At 35.2% G+C, this 19076-nt stretch overlaps 1 protein-coding gene across 2 annotated transcripts in view; it reads left to right on the top strand.

Annotated features, from left to right (window-relative positions):
• Window positions 1-19076, top strand: part of TMTC2 (transmembrane O-mannosyltransferase targeting cadherins 2) — a 416762-nt gene that overhangs the window by 233318 nt on the left and 164368 nt on the right. For both annotated transcript variants that reach the window (XM_070370955.1, XM_070370956.1), the window contains exon 4: window positions 4842-4956. In XM_070370955.1, coding sequence (XP_070227056.1) covers window positions 4842-4956 — 115 coding nt within the window. The remainder of the gene's footprint in view (window positions 1-4841; window positions 4957-19076) is intronic.

Here is a 19076-nt window from a genome sequence, read left to right as displayed (position 1 = left end):
TATTAAGAGATTATTTCATCTTATTAGCTAATTTTTCAAAGAGCAATGCATGCCACAATGATAATAAAAACAACTTTTTTTATAATCATTGAATATAAATATCTTCCAGTTTTTAATGTAAAGTAAAAATACCCTGGAAAAAATTGCTCAAATCTGCCTGCATTGATTTTTATAAAATATATCGAGCACTATGAAATTACAATAGTTGATATTTTAGAGTAAGTTTAAACTTACTCTGTGAACTTAGAACTACTATATTTGAATGAGGTCTTTGAAAAAGTTTTGGAGTGATTCATTGTAGATCACTTAACATTTCCAGAAAGAGCTAACATTTGATTTTCCTCTTTAGAAGAACCTTTGCAAGATGGAAATATTTAATTGTTATTCTGCCTTTCAAATAACATAAACTGTGGCAGTTTGTGACCTTTGAGTAGCTTTCCTTGTGAATTAAGGTCATTTCTTAGTAAGTGGATACCTTTTGGGTGTAGTTAAATGCCAGTATGAAGGGCCCTTGAGATATAATAAGAGTTGTTCTTGATTCTTTGCTTCCTGATTTCGTTCAAAAGAAAAATTTTGTTTTCCTTTTGAAAATAAAATAACTTCACAGATGAGATTCCCTGAAACTTACCGTGATACCTTGAAGCTTCAGTTCACCTTTCCTTAATATAATCATATATGCTTAGTCCTAATAAATAAAGGCTTCTCTGGTAGCTCAGCTGGTAAAGAATTTGCCTGTTATGCAGGAGAGCCTGGTTCAATTCCTGGGTCAGGAAGATATCCCTTTTCCAGCCTATCCCTGGAAAAGGGATAGGCTACCCACTCCAGTATTCTTGAATTTCCCTGGTGGCTTAAGAATCTGCCTGCAATGCAGGAGACCTGGATTTGATCCCTGTATTGGGAAGATCCCTTGGAGAAGGGAACGGCTACCCAGTCCAGTATTCTGGCTTGGAGAATTCCATGGACTGTGGAAGTCCATGGGGTCGCAAAGAGTCAGACATGACTGAGCGACTTTCACTTTTCACTTTCCTAAGAAATAAGTCATGTGCTTGTTAAACAATGCTTTTTAAATCTCCATCATATATAAGGCACCTTTAGGGTACTTAGGAGTCCTTGATAAATGTACTTAATCTCCAGTATCTTTGAGCAATGAACATTTATTTACATAGATATAACTATGTTCTCTTTCCATTGCATTTTCTAGAAAATGTGATATTTAAAATGTGACATTCTGTGGTGTGGAAAATACATTACGAAAGATGGGTACCATGTAGCTAAAGTTTGTTGGTACCATGGGTACTAAAGTTTGTTGTTTCTGGAGTATTTTGTCCCAGTTCTGAGGGAATGACTCATTTGGATAATTAATCTTGGCTCCATTTTATACTTTAGTCCCTCAATTAAATATGTGTAAATATTGAGTACTATGATATGTGATTTGACTTTGTAGTTAGACTCAGTATTGAGATGGTGAGATTTTGACATCTGGAAACAGATCTGGTTTTCTCTTGTCATTAACTTTGCATTTTAAGGAGTTAACTTTAGTTTATACATCAATGAAATAGGTATAGTGATGGACCTCAAAGTTTATTATAAATTCTGGACACTGTCAAGCATATAGTAAACTTTAAATAAATGAAAGCACTATTGTTTTTATCCCAGCATACATATATTTTTATTTCTTTTCCACCTCTCCTTCTCCCTTTACATTTTCCTCCTCTTTTTCTCCACCTAGGTTTGCAGTTGTTCAAGCTAAGCCCATGAGATGAGCAGTAGTCCCTCAACAAGAACAGCTTCTTACAATATTCATTTTGTCAAACAACAGGAATAAAATTAGTACTCTAAATATTTTGAAACGCTGTTGGGAAAAACTTTCAAAAATTACATGAAGTTTTTAGAATAAACTAAATACAGTTTTTTAAAATTTCAGATAAGTACTTTATCATCTCCAGTGTTTTAATGTGAGAATTGAATTCATCTGGACACTGTCTATTAAAATACAGACTTTAAAAAACTGGATACTTTTTTTTTTAGACTTTAATCACAATTTCTTGTGAGAATTCCAGGGATTTTATTCCAATAAAACTGAATGGTTTTAAAGATTAGTGCATGAAATGAATGAATCAGTAACATATATGAGCTTAAAAATGTAAAATGACATTAAATATTCATAAAAATGCAAGATCTTTAAGTTCTGTTGGTCGAAAGTAAACTTGACCATGTGTAAATTTGAAGGTAACCTCAAACATCCATTTTGAATTGTCTTAACATCAACACAAGAAAAGGTTTAGTGAATGTTAAAACCCTTTATTCCTTAAGTAGGATATAGGATAATTCCATCTCTATTTTAAAAGAATGTGTGGCATGACCTTAATTTTCCATTTCCCCTTTTCTCTTATCCTCACCTCCCTTCTGTCCCTCTTTTCTTCTCCCAGCTGCAGAGGTTAGATCAATTATATGCCTTAGTTCCTGGCCAGTTTTCAGGATGATCCCTACAAATGTCCTCTTTTATTCATATATTATTCCCTTTTACCTCTGTTCCTAGCTTAAATGTCCCTTTGCATCATAGGCAACTATCCTAATGTAATTGATTTCTGTCCTTAGATTTATAATGTATCCTTGTAAAGTATATAATGGTACTTTGGGTAGGAATGAGTTTTTAATATTTTTAAGTAATGTGACAGAATGCATTAGGTATTTTGAATATTTTTCGGCTTTTTCAAGGTCTATTCCTGTTAAAATATTTACGCGGAACTTGTTGATTCTCACTGCTGTATAGTAATCCATAAAGTTTCTCATGATACTCCCATGATGGATAAGTTGATTATTTTCTACTATCAGCCAACACTAAGAGACTTGTATTAAACATCCTCTTAAATGTCTCCCCTGGTGGCTCAGACTGTAAAGAATCTGCCTGCAATGTAGGAAACCCTGGTTGGATCCCTGGATTGGGAAGATCCCCTGCAGAAGGGAATGGCCACCCACTCCGGTATTCTTGCCTGGAGAACCCCATGGACAGAGGAGCCTCATGGGCTACAGCCATGGGGTTGCAAAGGAGTCAGACACGACTTAGCAACTAAACACCAATAACAAGCCTTGGATTGAAATCTCTGCTTTCATACTTCTGTATTAACTTGGCAAGTTGTTTAGTGTCTCTGAGTCTGTTTCCTTATTCATGCAGTGGACAGGGTTTTCATATACAGTACTATGTTGAGAGCTCAGTGAGACAATAGTTTTCAAGTATATGGTGTGACATGTGGCATGATTAGGTACTGCATAATGGTAAGTATGTGCTTCTCCTCTGTTCTCCATCAGAAGCCAAAGAAGGTATATGACTTTCCAAATATGAAAGATTAGTATTCTCTGTAGATATTACTAAGTATGTAAAGTGCATTATATTTGATCCTGTTTTTGTAAGCAACGCTTGACACTGTAAATTGTGAAGAGCATTCATTACAATGATATTAATGATAATAGCAAACATTTATTGAGTGTTTGCCACATGGCTGGCACTATCTTAAACACATTCCATATACTAACTCATTTAGTCCTTGTCAAAAAACCCAGGAGATATTATTTTCTCCCATGTTGCAGATTAGTAAATGAAGGCACAGTGTGTTAAATTACAGGGCACACAAGCAAATTTGGGATTGAAAGATTCTATACGTTTTTATGCATTAAAAATTGGTATCTCAAACCCTTTCATTCTCCATATAGAACTAGTAATTCTCCAGATGAATAGATCTGGACACACATGAGCCTTCTCATCCTCATCTTCTAGTTGGGAGGGACTCTGGTTTAAGGGCCCAGCAACCCATCTCCTTGTGGGAAAGAAAAAGGACAAGAGAAGCATCCAAGTTTGAAGAATAGGTCTGCTTGAGCGCCTTGCTTTGTGGGCAGCTGGTGATGGGGTATCTTATAATATTGAGAAATCATGATTGTTTAGAGTGAAAAATAAAGGGTATAGTAAAAATGTACATTTTTAAGTGTGATTATGTGTGAAGACACAAACTTACTGATTTTCCCACTTGTGAATTTATTAGCAGGAAAGATATAAAAACATTATATCTGAGTAAACCATATATACTTAACTCTTTTAAGGAGCATAATGTTTTGCTGATATATTCTGATGACTATTGCTGCTGCATCACTTTAGTCCTGTCCGACTCTGTGCGACCCCATAGACAGCAGCCCACTAGGCTCCTCTGTCCCTGGGATTCTCCAGGCAAGAACACTGGAGTGGGTTGCCATTTCCTTCTCCATTGCATGAAAGTGAAAAGTGAAAGTGAAGTCGCCCAGTCGTGTCCTACTCCTAGCGACCCATGGACTTTAGCCTACCAGGCTCCTCCGTCCCTGGGATTTTCTAGGCAAAAGTACTGGAGTGGGGTGCCATTAAGCCTCTTTATATCTTTGATCTTAGTTATCTTCTTTTTGATTCCCAATTCTTCTGTTATTTATCAGTGTTTTTGTTTTTGAATGAAACCTTTGTTTATTTTAAGATCATTTCTTACAGTTTCTGGTTTAGTAGGTATACAACAATTTCAGTTCGTGAAGAACTCTACTGAAATTTGAAAGAGCTTCACATCTTTGTAGGAGATCTTAAGGTAACATCGTTCTTGGCCTTATGATGAATTGTATGTGTATATATTAACTTTGAGACATAATCATCATCCTTTAGGCTTTCACATGTAATCCCTCAGTTTGAGTTTAAAGGAAATAAATTTTCTTTCTTAAAGATGTTTTATGAGGCTTTTTTTCTCTCCTTGTGGTACTTCCTGACGGCCTGATAGTATATCATATATAATCAGAATGACACTAGTCTGAATACTTCTTTCTTTTTTTGGCAGCGTGGGGTAACCTTGGAAATGTTCTCAAGAGTCAGAGCAAAATTTCTGAAGCTGAAAGCGCCTATAGAAATGCTTTGTATTACCGAAGCAACATGGCTGACATGCTTTATAATTTGTGAGTATGCATTGCTTTTCCTGGTTTGGTGTCTTTGAAACACGATGAGCAAGGCTATTGTTTTCACTGCTGGAAATGGATATGATGATAGCTAATATTCTGAAAGTCTTTTCATGAATCATGCTTCTGACGCTAGCAAATGGATGGTATTTGTAGTACAACTCTTTGTTTTGGGTCACATCATTGATATTCATGTGTATTCACATAATATGGCTGAAATTTTTGAAGTAGTATGCCATATAACATACAAAAATTGGTTTAACAGCTTTTAGTTTTTTTTTTTTTTAAGTTTGTACCTTAGTACTTGGGTTCATAAAATAAGACTGCTATGCATGCTGCTCTATATAATTGATATCTTGATTTTTTAATGGTATATTTTATTCTCTGTTAAAGAATCACTGGTGTCAAAGTATGTATGGAAAGTATGTACTGAAATTGGGAAGTTAATAAGATAATATTTTTCTTTTTCCACCCTGTCCTTCAAAGGTAGAGATGATTAGGTTGGAATAATGGGATAATTTGGAATGCCTGTGTATGTTAGGTTAGAAAAATCACTGGGGGAAAATGCTCTTCTGTTCTTTGAATGGAAAGTCCAGGGGGTGCAGTTAGATGTGAGTGGATAAATGCAAGTTAAACTGAAATCCTTTTCTGTCTCTTGTATTGGATACTTTTTTGTTTATAAGTAATAGAACCTTAGCCTAAACTTGCTTAAACACAAAAGAGAATTTATTAGCCCCCATAATTGAAAATTTCCTGGGGTTGACTAGATGAAGGCATAAATAGATCCAGATACTTTATTATGTTTTGAGTATTTGTCTCTATTTTGCATTTTTGGTTTCCTCAGGGTTTACTGCTTTTTCTGGTACTCTGTCTATGTTAATGAGATGACTCCTACACCTCTATGCATATAGAGTGTTCTTAGGCTCTGAAGGAGTTGTCTTGGTGTGTCTATTAATCCTGAAAAGGGTCCTGCATTCTTGAAACAGACCCCCACTGACAGTGGCTCCAGGATTGGAGTAGAAGGGAGAAGGGCGGAGGACCAGTTCCCTGTAGAAAAGGAACAGGCATCATAAGATGTCTACTGCTTGTGTTTAATGACTGCAATGCAATATCCATAGTATTAAATTAATTTTCCAACTTCATTTTTTAATATGGCTAAATCTCAAGCACATATATATATTTTTTTTAATTCAGGAAGAAAAAAAAACAAACCAAAATCAAGATATTTTAAGGGAAAGCAGACAAGATGAGCTCTGTTTAACTTCCTGTTTGTATATTTACCTCCTAGACTTTAAATCTGGGGTCTCAGTCTTTTGGCCTGAAGTCTAAATTAGATCAATGTGTGTTTTGTGTTGACCTGCAGAGTTCAATTTTCTCTTTTTAAATTGTGCCTTCAAGTGGACCACTCCCTCTCCAGTTTATACAGCCCCTGATATTTACAAGATCTCTGCTGTTTTATACTTCATCATATACATAATATATATGTGTGTCTGTGTGTGTGTATAAAACCATCATTTCCCTGAAATAATTTGAGATTGCATCTTTTTCTTTTCGTGAATGGATGTATCTAGATTCTCTAGCAAAGCTCCCCCCATGTCTTCTTCATCTAAATAATATGACGATACCATATTATTCATAGTTTCAGTTCAGTTGCTCAGTCGTGTCCGATTTTTTGCAACCCCATGAATTGCAGTATGCCAGGCCTTCCTATCCATCACCAACTCCCAGAGTTTACCCAAACTCATGTCCATTGAGTAGGTGATGCCGTCCAACCATCTTATCCTCTGTCATTCCCTTCTCCTGCCCTCAATCTTTCCCAGCATCAGGATCTTTTCAAATGAGTCAGCTCTGGTGGCCAAAACATTGGAGTTTCAGCTTCAACATCAGTCCTTCCAATGAACACCCAGGATTGATTTCCTTTAGGACGGACTGGTTGGATCTCCTTATAGTCCAAGTGACTCTCACAAGTCTTCTCCAACACCACAGTTCAAAAGCATCAATTCTTCAGTGTTCAGCTGTCTTTATAGTCCAACTCCCACATCCATACATGACTACTGGAAAAACCATAGCCTTGACTAAACGGACCTTTGTTGACAAAGTAATGTCTCTGCTTTTTAATATGCTGTCTAGGTTGGTCATAACTTTCCTTCCAAGGAGTAAGCGTCTTTTAATTTCATAGTTTATTATTCATAATAAATAATAAATTCATAATTTCATACTTTATTATTTAATAAAAAAACCTTATCTGTTTAATAAATTTATACAAATGTTTATTTACTTTTGCCTCTGAAAATAATATTGTCAGAGGGACCTTTTGCCTTGCAATTTGGGTCACATATGGCCACTTTGCTTCTTGTGCCTATTTCTATGCATTTTTGGGGGGAAAAGCTGAACAACTGGCATCTCGTCTCTGAACTTGTTTTTCTCATCTGCAGCCATTGGTTAAAAAGTTAACTATCTTTTGGTGATGTTTGTTGAGCAAGGGTTGAAAGAAAAAGAAAATTTACTCAATTAGATGAATATACTTTAGATATAATTTAAGAACTGCATTTTATAGCTCACTCTGTGGATACATATATAAACTGTGAAAACAAATAGATAAACCTCCCTGAACCCTAATGAAAATTCCTGCTGGAGGAGTGGTTGTTAACAAGATTGGGTTCCCCCACCTCACCATTTGTAGGAAATGGGATATGGCATAAATAGTGTCAAAGTAATATTTCTAATATGACAAGTTTCTTTAACAACACTTAACTGTTACCTCAAATGAACAGGCAATTCCACAAGAAAACGTGGCAATGATTTTTGATATATTGTGTTACATAACCCATGTGGTTCACAGAATTCTGCTACATAATTATGTTTCAAAATAGGTGAATCCTTCAATGATTTTTAATTAAATAGTAATAAAATACATCGATAGATATTTTGCAACCCATAATATCATAAATATGCTTGGCATCATGTATACCTAGGAGCAATCTTTTTTTTTTTTCTGTTTTTTTATGTAGTTAAGGTTTTCTCATGGACAATTTAAGGACTATTTGACAAATAAAAAAACATTTTTTGAGATATATATGCTATATCACATAACTTTCTCTAATATACAGACATAATTCTTGTTCTATTGCAAATCCTGAATGTAAAGGAGTTTACTTTGCTCACTTTAGCCCAATGACATTCCTTTGTGGTAGCAGCAGTTGTTAATCACATTTCATATTATCAGTTAAGTCTCTTAAAGATGCTTTATGACCAAAATCTGAAACTAATGAAGCTGTTATAGTAGTTAACATGAAATGCTCTTATTTATCAATGGATTTTATAGTATTATTTATTTATATTTGTGCTGGGTTTTCATTGCTGCACAGGCTTTTCTCTAGTTGAAGCGAGTGAGGGCTGCTCTCCGGTTGCAGTGCGAGGACTTCTCGTAGGGGCTCGTCTCGTTGGGGAGCATGGGCTCTAGGTCTCACAGGCTTCAGTAGCTGCGGCTTCTGGACTCTAAAGCACAGGCTCAGTAGTTGTGCTGCACAGTCTTAGTTGCTCTGAGATATGTGGGATCCTCCCAGACGAGGAGTCAAACTTGTGTCTCTTGCCTTGCAAGGCAGATTCTCTACCACTGAGATTCTCTATCACCGAGCCATAAAGGCTGTTGAGAATCATAAGCTACTATTAGGTCTTCTACTTTCCTTTAAATAAGTAACCTAAGTTTTTTAAAAAACATATTCAATGTTCATAAATCTATCTGCTTTGTAAATTGTAGAAAAAATCATATTGCTGGAAATTTTTATTTGGAATATAACTTGGAAACATACTTCATTTTGTAACTTCAAAACAATAATTCCTAAAGACAGATATGCCACCACTGACCAGACTCAGGATATTCTAAGAAGCCAGAGATAGTCTTTAAATTAATTCCTATAGTTTTATTTTTATGTTTATATTTTAAAAATATAACTAGCACAACCAAATACTGTTCTAGGAGAGAAAAGAGAGAAAAAAAAAATGATTTGGAAAACTATGAAGAAATAGTATAAATGATAAGTGGTTATATCTAAAGTTTAGGAAGCATTGCATTAAAAGATGTTAAAACTTTGAGGACTTCTTTTATACAAGATTAATTAATACCAAGTTATATCCAAGCATTGCATATGTATAGCTTTCAGTTCAGTCAGTTCAGTTCAGTCACTCAGTCATCTCTGACTCTTTGCAGCCCCTATGGACTGCAGCATACCAGGCCTCCCTGTCCATCACCAACTCCTGGAGCTTACTCAAACTCATGTCCATTGAGTCAGTGATGCCATACAACCATCTCATCCTCTGTCATCCCTTTCTCCTCCCGCCTTCAGTCTTGCCTAGCATCAGGGTCTTTTCCAATAAGTCAGTTCTTTGCATCACGTGGCCAAAGTATTGGAGTTTCAGCTTCATCATCAATCCTTCCAATGAATATTCAGGACTGATTTCCTTTAGGATGGACTGGTAGGATCTCCTTGCAGTCCAAGGAACTCTCAAGAGTTTTCTCTAACACCACAGTTCAAAACCATCAATTCTTCAGTATTCCATTTTCTTTATAGTGCAACTCTCATGATAGGATAATTTAAAATTTTTTCTTTGACAATAGTTACTTGAATTATATTTATGTCCTAACTACTCTTGTTAGTTGCTTATATATGTTATTACATTTTATCTTCACTTGATGTCTGCACAAAAAAGAAAATGAAACTCAGATAATTTGTGTAAGATCACACACACGGTAGAGGGGGCAATATTTGAACTTAAGATATTCTGACTCTACAAGGCTGCAACAATAGTATTCTGCCCTAGCTGGCAGAAATAAACCAAGATTTTGAGGGAAGAAAAATTTCAGTATACAACTTTCAAATTCAGGAAAATAGTTCAAAACACCTTTCATGTAGAAATAAAATACTTGGAATTACATCTAACAAAAAATAAGTTAAATTTTTTTATGATAGTTCCTTAGTTTACTAAACTCGGGCTATACTATTTTGTTAAAAACATCATGGGTTTGTACATCTGAGCTAAGTTGCCTTTGAGAAAGTACTATAGAAACTTTTTAATTGCCTAAACATTATCACATTTTGTTATCACTTCAATCCATGTTACAGACTATAGTCATATAATGTGAAATTTAAAACAGTACTTAGTAGTACCTTTTTGTGTTCAGGTATAATTGACATGTAAGATTTTATTAGTTTCAGATGTACAATGATTCAATATTTATTTATATTGCAAAATGACTACTATAGGAAATTGAGTTAACATCTGTCACCATACACTGTTACAAATTTTTTGTCTTGTGATGAGAACTTTTATTTAACATCTCTCTCTTAGCAACTTTTAAATATATGATATAATGTTATTAACTAGTCACTTTGCCATGTGTTCATTGTTTCTCCAGGACTTACTTATCTTATTACTCAAATTTGCACCTTTTGACGCCCTTAACCATTTTGCCTACTTCCTAACAATTCTACTGTTAATCTCAATAGATGTGTTACATTTATTGCATAGCCTGTATTTAGTGTTTTATTCATATTGTCAAATTTAGTAAAATTCAGTAGTTCCCACAAGTTGTTTTAAGGCCCGTTTAACAGATCTGCCGTATGATGTTCATTTATCTTTTCAGGTGTAATAAATTTTCAGGGATAAGTCGGATGGACCATTGCTCAGTGATTTACACTGTCAGATCTTACAAATGCACAGCCGACTTTCAACCTTTTAACTACACTGCCCACTGCCATCAGAAATATAATTGATTTCTCATCTGAAAAATACTCAGTGTTCTTTCATTGTTATAGATTTATCCCAGTCATTCTGTTCCAATTGCTACCTAAACAGGGAATTCAATAGAACACTGAATATTTCATTAGGCACCAGATTTCAGAATGCAGATAATAAATTTAATGCGGTTTAATCAATTCTTGATTATCTTGCATAACAGAGGGGATTATTTCCGTGGATAATAGAGATTTTGCCACCATAAATTAGCTGTCATTTTGGTTCTATAAAAATGTAAGTAATCATCTAATCTGAAAAGCTAGGAAAGGAGTAATATAATTAACTAATAATAAACTTAAGAGAACTAAAAATAGAAAATTTTAATAAAGTAGAATATGGAGAAAAAATGGGAAGTAATGAATAAGTGTAAGAGCTATTCTATTAAAGGATCAACAATTTATGGCAAAGATCATGTACTAAATACAAAATCTCAAATATACAATATTGAGAATGAGAATGGGCCTGTATTCAGATATATGGAAGCTTAAAATAACAATGTTAGTTATATTTATTAACATCTTAGTAATATGGATACTGTTCTGGGAACATATAAATGTTTAACATTAGCCCAAGAAGAAGTAGACAATCTGAATCAAAAATAACTGAAAAGCATAGTATTTGTTGCACTAGTTATGCTTTTCAGTTATTTTTGTGAAGCTAGATAAAATGGATAGTAAAAAGTCTGATGTAATTGAAAACCAAAAAACAGAAGAGAATAATGACAATGAAACTCAAAAACAAGAAGCAAACAAGCAAGAACAAATAACAGAATCACAACAGGCCACTTAGACTTATGAATATACATGTAAATGACAACCTACTCCAGTATTCTGGCCTGGAAAATTCCGTGGACAGAGGAGCCTGGTGGGCTATAGTCCTTGGGGTTGCAAAGAGTCAGCCATGACTGAGCACATCAGTACAATATACATGTAAACATACCCTAAAATTAATATAATAGATGCAGTAGCATATTAAAGATTACAACACCACTTTCAAATGGGATTTATTCTATGATTTATGGTGGAGTATTCAATACCACAATTCAATTGCTATGCTCTTTAAAAAGTCAGAAGAGGCAAAAAATTATGATCATCTCTAGAAGTGCTAGGAAAGGTTTTGATCAACATCTGCCTCAGTGAACAAGACATAAACTAGGAATAAATAAATACTTCTGCAACATAATGATTATCTGTCTGAAGTTATAGAAAAACCGTATTTTATATTGAAATACAATGGTCATTACGATTCAAATTCAGCTTCTTGAGGTAGTGGCAGTTTCTTATTGGTCATTACATCTCTCCATATCTACAGAAGTTCTAACTGTGTTTGCTGATTTTACAAATGATGTATGAAATTCTTATCAGAGCAGAGGTTACGTTTATTACTAGAAGTGATAAGGTTAGCAATGGATATTAGATAGCTGCATTTGTGGTTCTTTGAATGATTGTTTTGATCATTGCCACTGAACAATTCTGGACAACAAGAGCCTTCTTGAATAAGGTGTCTAGAGTTGTATTTTCTTAAAGTTTCAGAAACAAATACATTTATGTTAGGGTTGATTCCTGTATTAGTTTCCCAGGGCTGCCACAGTGAAGTACTGCAAATTAAGTGGTTTAAAATAATAGAAATGTATTGTGGCCCAGTTCTGGAGGCTAGCAGTACAAAGTGAAGCTGTCCACGGGGCATGGTCCCTCTGAAACCATTAGGGGAATCATTCCTTCCCTCTTTCCTGTGGTTTGCTGGGATTCTTTGGAGTTCCCTGGCTCACAGCTGCATGACTCCAATCTCTGCCTTTGTCATCACATGATGATCTCCCTGTGTGACTTTGCCTTTGCATCCACTTATAAGGATACCAGTCAGATTAGGGGCTCACTCTTGTTATCACATCACATCTGCAGTGACCCTTTTTCCAAATGAGGTATTGAAAGTTACAACTTCAACACATCTTTTTTAGGAGAAAGATAATTCAATCCATGATAGCTGCCTGTTGGGAGCTTTATTTTGAGGCAGTGTGACAGATTCTGTCCCCAGTGTCAAGCACAATGCCAAGCACATGAGTTTTTAATGGGAGAGAGGGGTTAAGGGAAAGACTCCTTAACAAATCTAAAAATTTACATAGAACACATTTATATATCTCATGATGCCAAGAGCTCTGTCTTCAGAGGAATTAATTTAGGAGGATAGAGCAATGAGGGAAATGTGGGGTGTAGAGTTGTCACCATAGGTACAGTTCTAATGAGAGATTTGTTTGTTTGTTCAGGGTCAGGTTTTGAGGACCCTTGAGAGGTTAGAAAGATAAGAGATTACAAAATGAAAGTGGTGAGACTACCTGATAATGGGGTTGAGCCATTCCTTGAATCCTCATTGAAAATAAGGGTGTGAGAAGGCTATGAAAGTGAGATCTGTAGAAATGAGGGGGGAATTAAAGTGAAAAAGTGAAAGTTGCTCAGTCATGTCTCTTTGCAACCTCACGGATTATACAGTCCATGGGATTCTTCAGGCCAGAATATGGAGTGGGTAGCCGTTCCCTTCTCCAGGGGATCTTCCCAATCCAGGGATTGAACCCAGGTCTCCACATTGCAGGTGGATTCTTTAACAGCTGATTGACTAGGGAAGCCCAAGGTACTGGAGTGGGTAGCCTATCCCTTCTCCAGGGACCTTCCTGAGCCAGGAATTGATCCAGGGACTCCTGCATTGCAGGCCAGTTCTTTACCAGCTGAGCTGTGCTGGTAAGGCTACCTGATAATGGGGTTGAGTCATCCCTTGAATCCTCATTGAAAATAAGGCATGAGAATCCTATGAAAGTGAGATCTGTAGAAATGAGGCGGGGCATAACACTTGGCCAAATGGCTAGAGTTCAGGGCAAGGTTTCCTGCCAATTTCCATATATATGTGCATGTAAGGAATGGAGGGAGGTGCGCAGAGAATACCAGGGAGGTCGACAGGTCTCGCAAAACAGAATTCAGGAGAGGCTATCAAACAGGAATGCCAGGAAGTGCTTGCCATATTTAATATCAGATGAATGGGACTGAGAGACTTTGGTCATATTCCAGTGGCTTGGAGTCATCAGAGCTCTGGGTACATGACTCGTCAGGCTCTTTAGTGATTCCTGGAAGAAGGTGAAACAGCTTGCAGGTACTTGCCTACTTCACATGGGAAGAACAAAACCTAACACTTATTATATACTTTGATTTTGTTTTAATTGATTATTTTACCACTTCATTTGTACTTGAATACAGTATGTTGCAGAACACTGAAACACTACTGAAAAATATGAGTAAAATATAAAAGTTATTATTGCATTCCTTACACATCTTATCTCCTTCTCTAGTACATATCTTTTTACCTTTTTCTATATGTAGTTATAACATGTAATTATACAAGCATAATTTTAACTTTTCCCCTGCATATGTGCATAACCAGTGACTTTTTACTCCTGAGTATATGTACAGATGTGTCATAATTTTCATTACTGCCTCTGATTATATTGTTTCAATTGGGTCTGTTACATAGACAGCATTAATAGATGTCCAGTACGATGGTTTCAAGACTGTGTTGCTTAATTCTTCATTTCCCTAATTACCAGTGGAGTTTGTATTGTTTATTAGCTGTTAGTAATTTTTCTGGAAATTAATTATTCAGGTTTCTTACCTGGTTCTTTTTTTTAACATCAAAAATGTTTTGTATTGGAGTATAGCTGATTAAAAATGTGGTAGTTTAAGGTGAATAGCAAAGGGACTCAGGCATACCTAATTCTCAGCCATTTACCTAATTCTTTTTTTTTTTTTTTTCATTTACCTAATTCTTTACTGAGATGTTTTTCTTGTTGATTTATAAGATTTAAGGTAAAAATAGGCCCCTCCGTTGCACTTATATGTATAACACAAATGTTTGTTCTGCAGATATTTTCTCCTAGTTTTTGCTTATATTTTTAATTTTCTTATGATAATCTATTGTACATAACTTGAGTCTCTCTCTCTCTCTCTATATATATATATATATATAAATAAAATCCATAGATCCTTTCCTTTAAAGCCTCTGCATTTTGTCTCTATGAAGACCAGTCATAGGCTAATATTTTTAAAAGTTATTGTCCATTTTTAAATGTTTTTAGAATTATTTGTTTCTTCAGCTACTTAGTCTACCCTGAATATATGTTTTGTATTAAGGTGATTTCCCCCCCCCAAAATGAAACATAATGTCCCCATAATAATTTATTAACTGCTTCTCACATAGGCTAAATTATATGTAAACAAAAGGTTATTATGGGCTTTATTTTGGTCTTTTGATAACCTACACCAAGAACAGATTGTTTTATTTAATATAACTTCTGGTATATTTTATATTTTAAAAGGTAAGTCTCCCATTCTTGTTACTTATCTTCAAGCACTTCTTGATTATTCCTGTGGTTTTTTTTTTTTAATAGGAACTTATCACAGCCTTGTTAAATTGAATTAGAAGTCCATTTGTGCTTTTAGTTGATTTTCCAGTGACTATATGTTCAAGGGAGGTAAACTGAGATTGTTCTACTCTTGAAGTATCCCTTCCAGATAAATGAATTTCTGTATTTATTTCAAATTTTAAATTTCCCATATTTAAAGAATTGTGTTTGGGAAAGTCTCACATGTTTGTTGATGATTTATTCTAATTTTTTTCTAAAAAGTATTTCTGCTAATGTGAATTATATTATTTTATTCCCACTCATTACAGTTTAAACTGGTTGTTCTGATTATTTAGGTTTTACTTTTTTCTAAAGATAACTGATTCCAAATTTTGTTGTTGCTCTATCATATGTCTGGGTTTTAGTTGAAAGTTCTTTCTTGGATTTTTCCCAAATGTTACATTCTTATTTGCCGGGAGGCCTTTGCACATACTATTTGTTTTGCCTGCAGCATTCTCTGTTTTCTCCTCTTATGACCTCTTTATACCCTACTCCCCATCCTTTTTGCCTGGCCTCATACTTTTACATACCTGTGTACTTCTCTGGGAAGATTTCTTGATACTTTTCTTATTACCAGAATTGGAATATGGATAGTTGGTCCCAGATGTTACCATAGCAACTAATACTTGTTTCTTTTTAGTATGGATCATATTTACATATTGGGCTTCCTAGGTGGTGCTAGTGGTAAAGAACCCACCTTCCAATGCAAAAAGATCCCCTGGAGGAGGAAATGGCAGTCCATTCAAATATTCTTACCTGGAGAATCTCGTGGACAGAGGAGCCTAGCGGACTACAGCCCATAGGGTTGCAAAGAATCGGATATGATCGAAGCAACTTAGCATGCACACACGCACATTTACATATATGATACCATGCTTTTGTTAGTTACAGTGCAATCTCTGTAAGGCCAGGGGATGTTTAGGTAGCATTCCATCCCCAGTACCAAGCACCATGCCAAGCACATGAGCTTTAAATTGTGCACTAATCCATGGTGATTAAGAATCTAATGAATGATTTAAAGTATGTATATATGGATTAATTAATGAGTTAATAAACTATTAAATAAGTTGATTAGTGAATTCACTGACTGAAAATAAACTAACAAAATGCAAGTTTGCTAGAAAACAGTCTCAGGTTTGCCAAGTATATCTAGTCAGTTCCCTTCTTTTCCAACTCATGTTACTAGTCATGTTCCCGTTTGACTCTTCGTATTGATTTATTCCACTACTTTTTCCATTATGTATACCTATGAAAAAGCCATGTCTAGAAAATGTAAGAGTAGTAAAATTACCTCACAGGTAACATGGTTATTGTATACATACTGAGGTGGGATAAAGATTCTGGAATATATCATCTGATGTCAAGATCTGACTTCTCATTTCCTTTCTCCCACCAAACCCAAAACATTTTCTTTATAACAAACATATTGAAAAAAAAAACTTTTTTTAGAATTAATAAGAGAAAATAATTATGTTATATAATTGGATAACCAGCCAAGGGATGTTTCAGCACAACAAATTCTGATATCTTTTTTAATCAGAAAAACTCAAATAGTAAATAATAAAGCATTTACTTCTATTCTGATTTATTAAAACTGTGATGATGTTTCATGGTTCCTAAAATGGAAATAATCTGTTTAAAATCCTACTTGAGGTGTGTAAGTGGCTATACAATTGATTTTTATTTATAGAAATACATTGTTTAAATATATCTTTCAGTAATTTTCAATTCTAATTTGTAGAATTCCTATAGCATTAACCATCCCTACAGGAAAAGTGGATCAACTAAGGATATCAGTGTCGCCTTTATTGAAAATATTTTCAAAGTGAAAATTAGTAATTATTTGAAATTAGGGCAAATTAACTATGCTTGATGATTTCATCAACCATTTATATGCATTTGTGCGTGTAAATTCTTGAGTATATTTTAGCATTAAATTATCCACTTGAGTTTTGAATACTATACTATATGCTATAGAATGTAGAATGCTGTATACTACATTCAAGAAATTTGTTCAAGTCTTCTGTCTTGTCAAGATGGCAGATAGATTAACACAAGAGAATAAATATATGATGACCTAGATGTCTATAGGATGGTAAAGAAGAAGTCAGAAATAATTTAATGGAGAAGCTAAATTATAATACATACAGACCGATTAAAAAGACACACAATGAAAAATTTTTCATTGCAGGTTTTATAGTGTAAAACATCATATGTGATTATTCAAAGTACAAATTATAGGTAACATGAAAGCTCATTTTACAGCTTTCAAAGTATCTAGTGGGTTTTTGCAAGTGGTTTTCAGGAAGAAGCTATCAGGTCAGGTGCCTGGGATACTTAGTTGCCTGGGGTGATCAGTCCCAGAGAAACCTACTTGTGTAATAAAAACACGCAGAAGTTTGACAGGGTTATCCTGTAGAAGTAGTGTTTTGGTGGGATTTCTCCCACTGTATTGTCACAGGAACTAGAAAGACTCAGTTGCTCAGTCATGTCCAACTCTTTGAGGCACCATGAACTGTAGCCCCCTAGGCTCCTCTTTCCATGAAATTCTCCAGGCAAGAATACTGTAATGGTAGCCATTCCCTTCTCCAGGGTATAGTCCTGACCCAGGGATTGAACACAGGTCTCCCTCATTGCAGGCAGATTCCTTACCATCTGAGCCACCAGGAAAGCCTCACTCAGAGTCCAGTCAAATCATCATGGGAATCATTAGTTTATTTGGTAAGCATATCTATCCAAGTGTTAAAAACTTTCAGTATATAAGAGTATCAGGCAAAAGAATATTGGATGAATTATAATGATATTAGTCCAGGACAGCTTGATGCTATGAAACCTCTTGACTGAAGTTCCTCCTTCCTTGGAAAGTGCTGGAATAAGTGCTATTGGCATTTACCTCTGTAAATCACACTTACAGACCTTTTTTCTAAGTCACACTACCTTTCTTACATGCAGAATTTTGTATTGAATTCAGTTGTGTTAATACAGTTAAACAGGTTATCACTTCATACCTGCTAACTTCAGAGCCATCTTATTTTTTTTTTCCCCACAGTTCATTTTTGAATACCATTTCTTGAATCATTGTGGCTTGATTTTACAGTTTAGCTTTCAAGGTAAAATCTATTTTCTTGCCACTCTAAAATCCCCAATGCTTGTAATACCTATGTCAAACATCACTAATTTTCACACTTTTATGAGATGTACTGACCAATTATAAAGTTTGATTAATATGGATTATATTTTGAGTATGTTTATAGACATGAACCACTTCAATGGCAGAAAGGAAAAGTGAAAGTTGCTTAGTTGTGTCCAACTCTCTGCCACACCATGGACTATACACTCCATGGAATTCTCCAGGCCAGAATGCTGGAGTGGGTAGCCTTTTCCTTCTCCAGGGGATCGTCCCAACCCAGGGATCAAACCAAGGTCTCCCATATTGCAGGCGGATTCTTTACCAGCTAAGCCCAAGAATAATGGAGTGGGTAGCTTTTCCCTACTCCAGGGGATCTTCCCAACCCAGGAATCAAACTGGGGTCTCCTGCTTTGGAGGAGCTATCAGGAAAGCCTAGAGGAGCTAAAGAATCTCCTGATGAAGGTGAAAGAGGAGAGTGAAAAGCTGGCTTAAAACTCAGCATTCAAAAAATGAAGATGGTGGTGTCTGATCCCTTCACTTCATGGCAAATAAGTAAGGAAAAAGTGGAAACAATGACAGATTTTATTTTCTTGGGCTCCAAAATCACTGTAGATGGTGACTGTGGCCACGGAATTAAAAGATATTTAGTCTTTGGAAGAAAAGCTATCACAAACCTAGACAATGTATTAAAGAGCAGAAACATCACTTTGCTGACAAAGGTCCTTCTAGTCAAAGCTATGAGTTTCTCAGTGG

Source organism: Bos mutus, chromosome 5, assembly GCF_027580195.1.
Source record: "Bos mutus isolate GX-2022 chromosome 5, NWIPB_WYAK_1.1, whole genome shotgun sequence".
NCBI classification, from domain to species: domain Eukaryota; kingdom Metazoa; phylum Chordata; class Mammalia; order Artiodactyla; family Bovidae; genus Bos; species Bos mutus.
The sequence above is the reverse complement of the archived record's forward strand: the minus strand, read 5'-3'. Positions and strand labels throughout refer to the sequence as shown.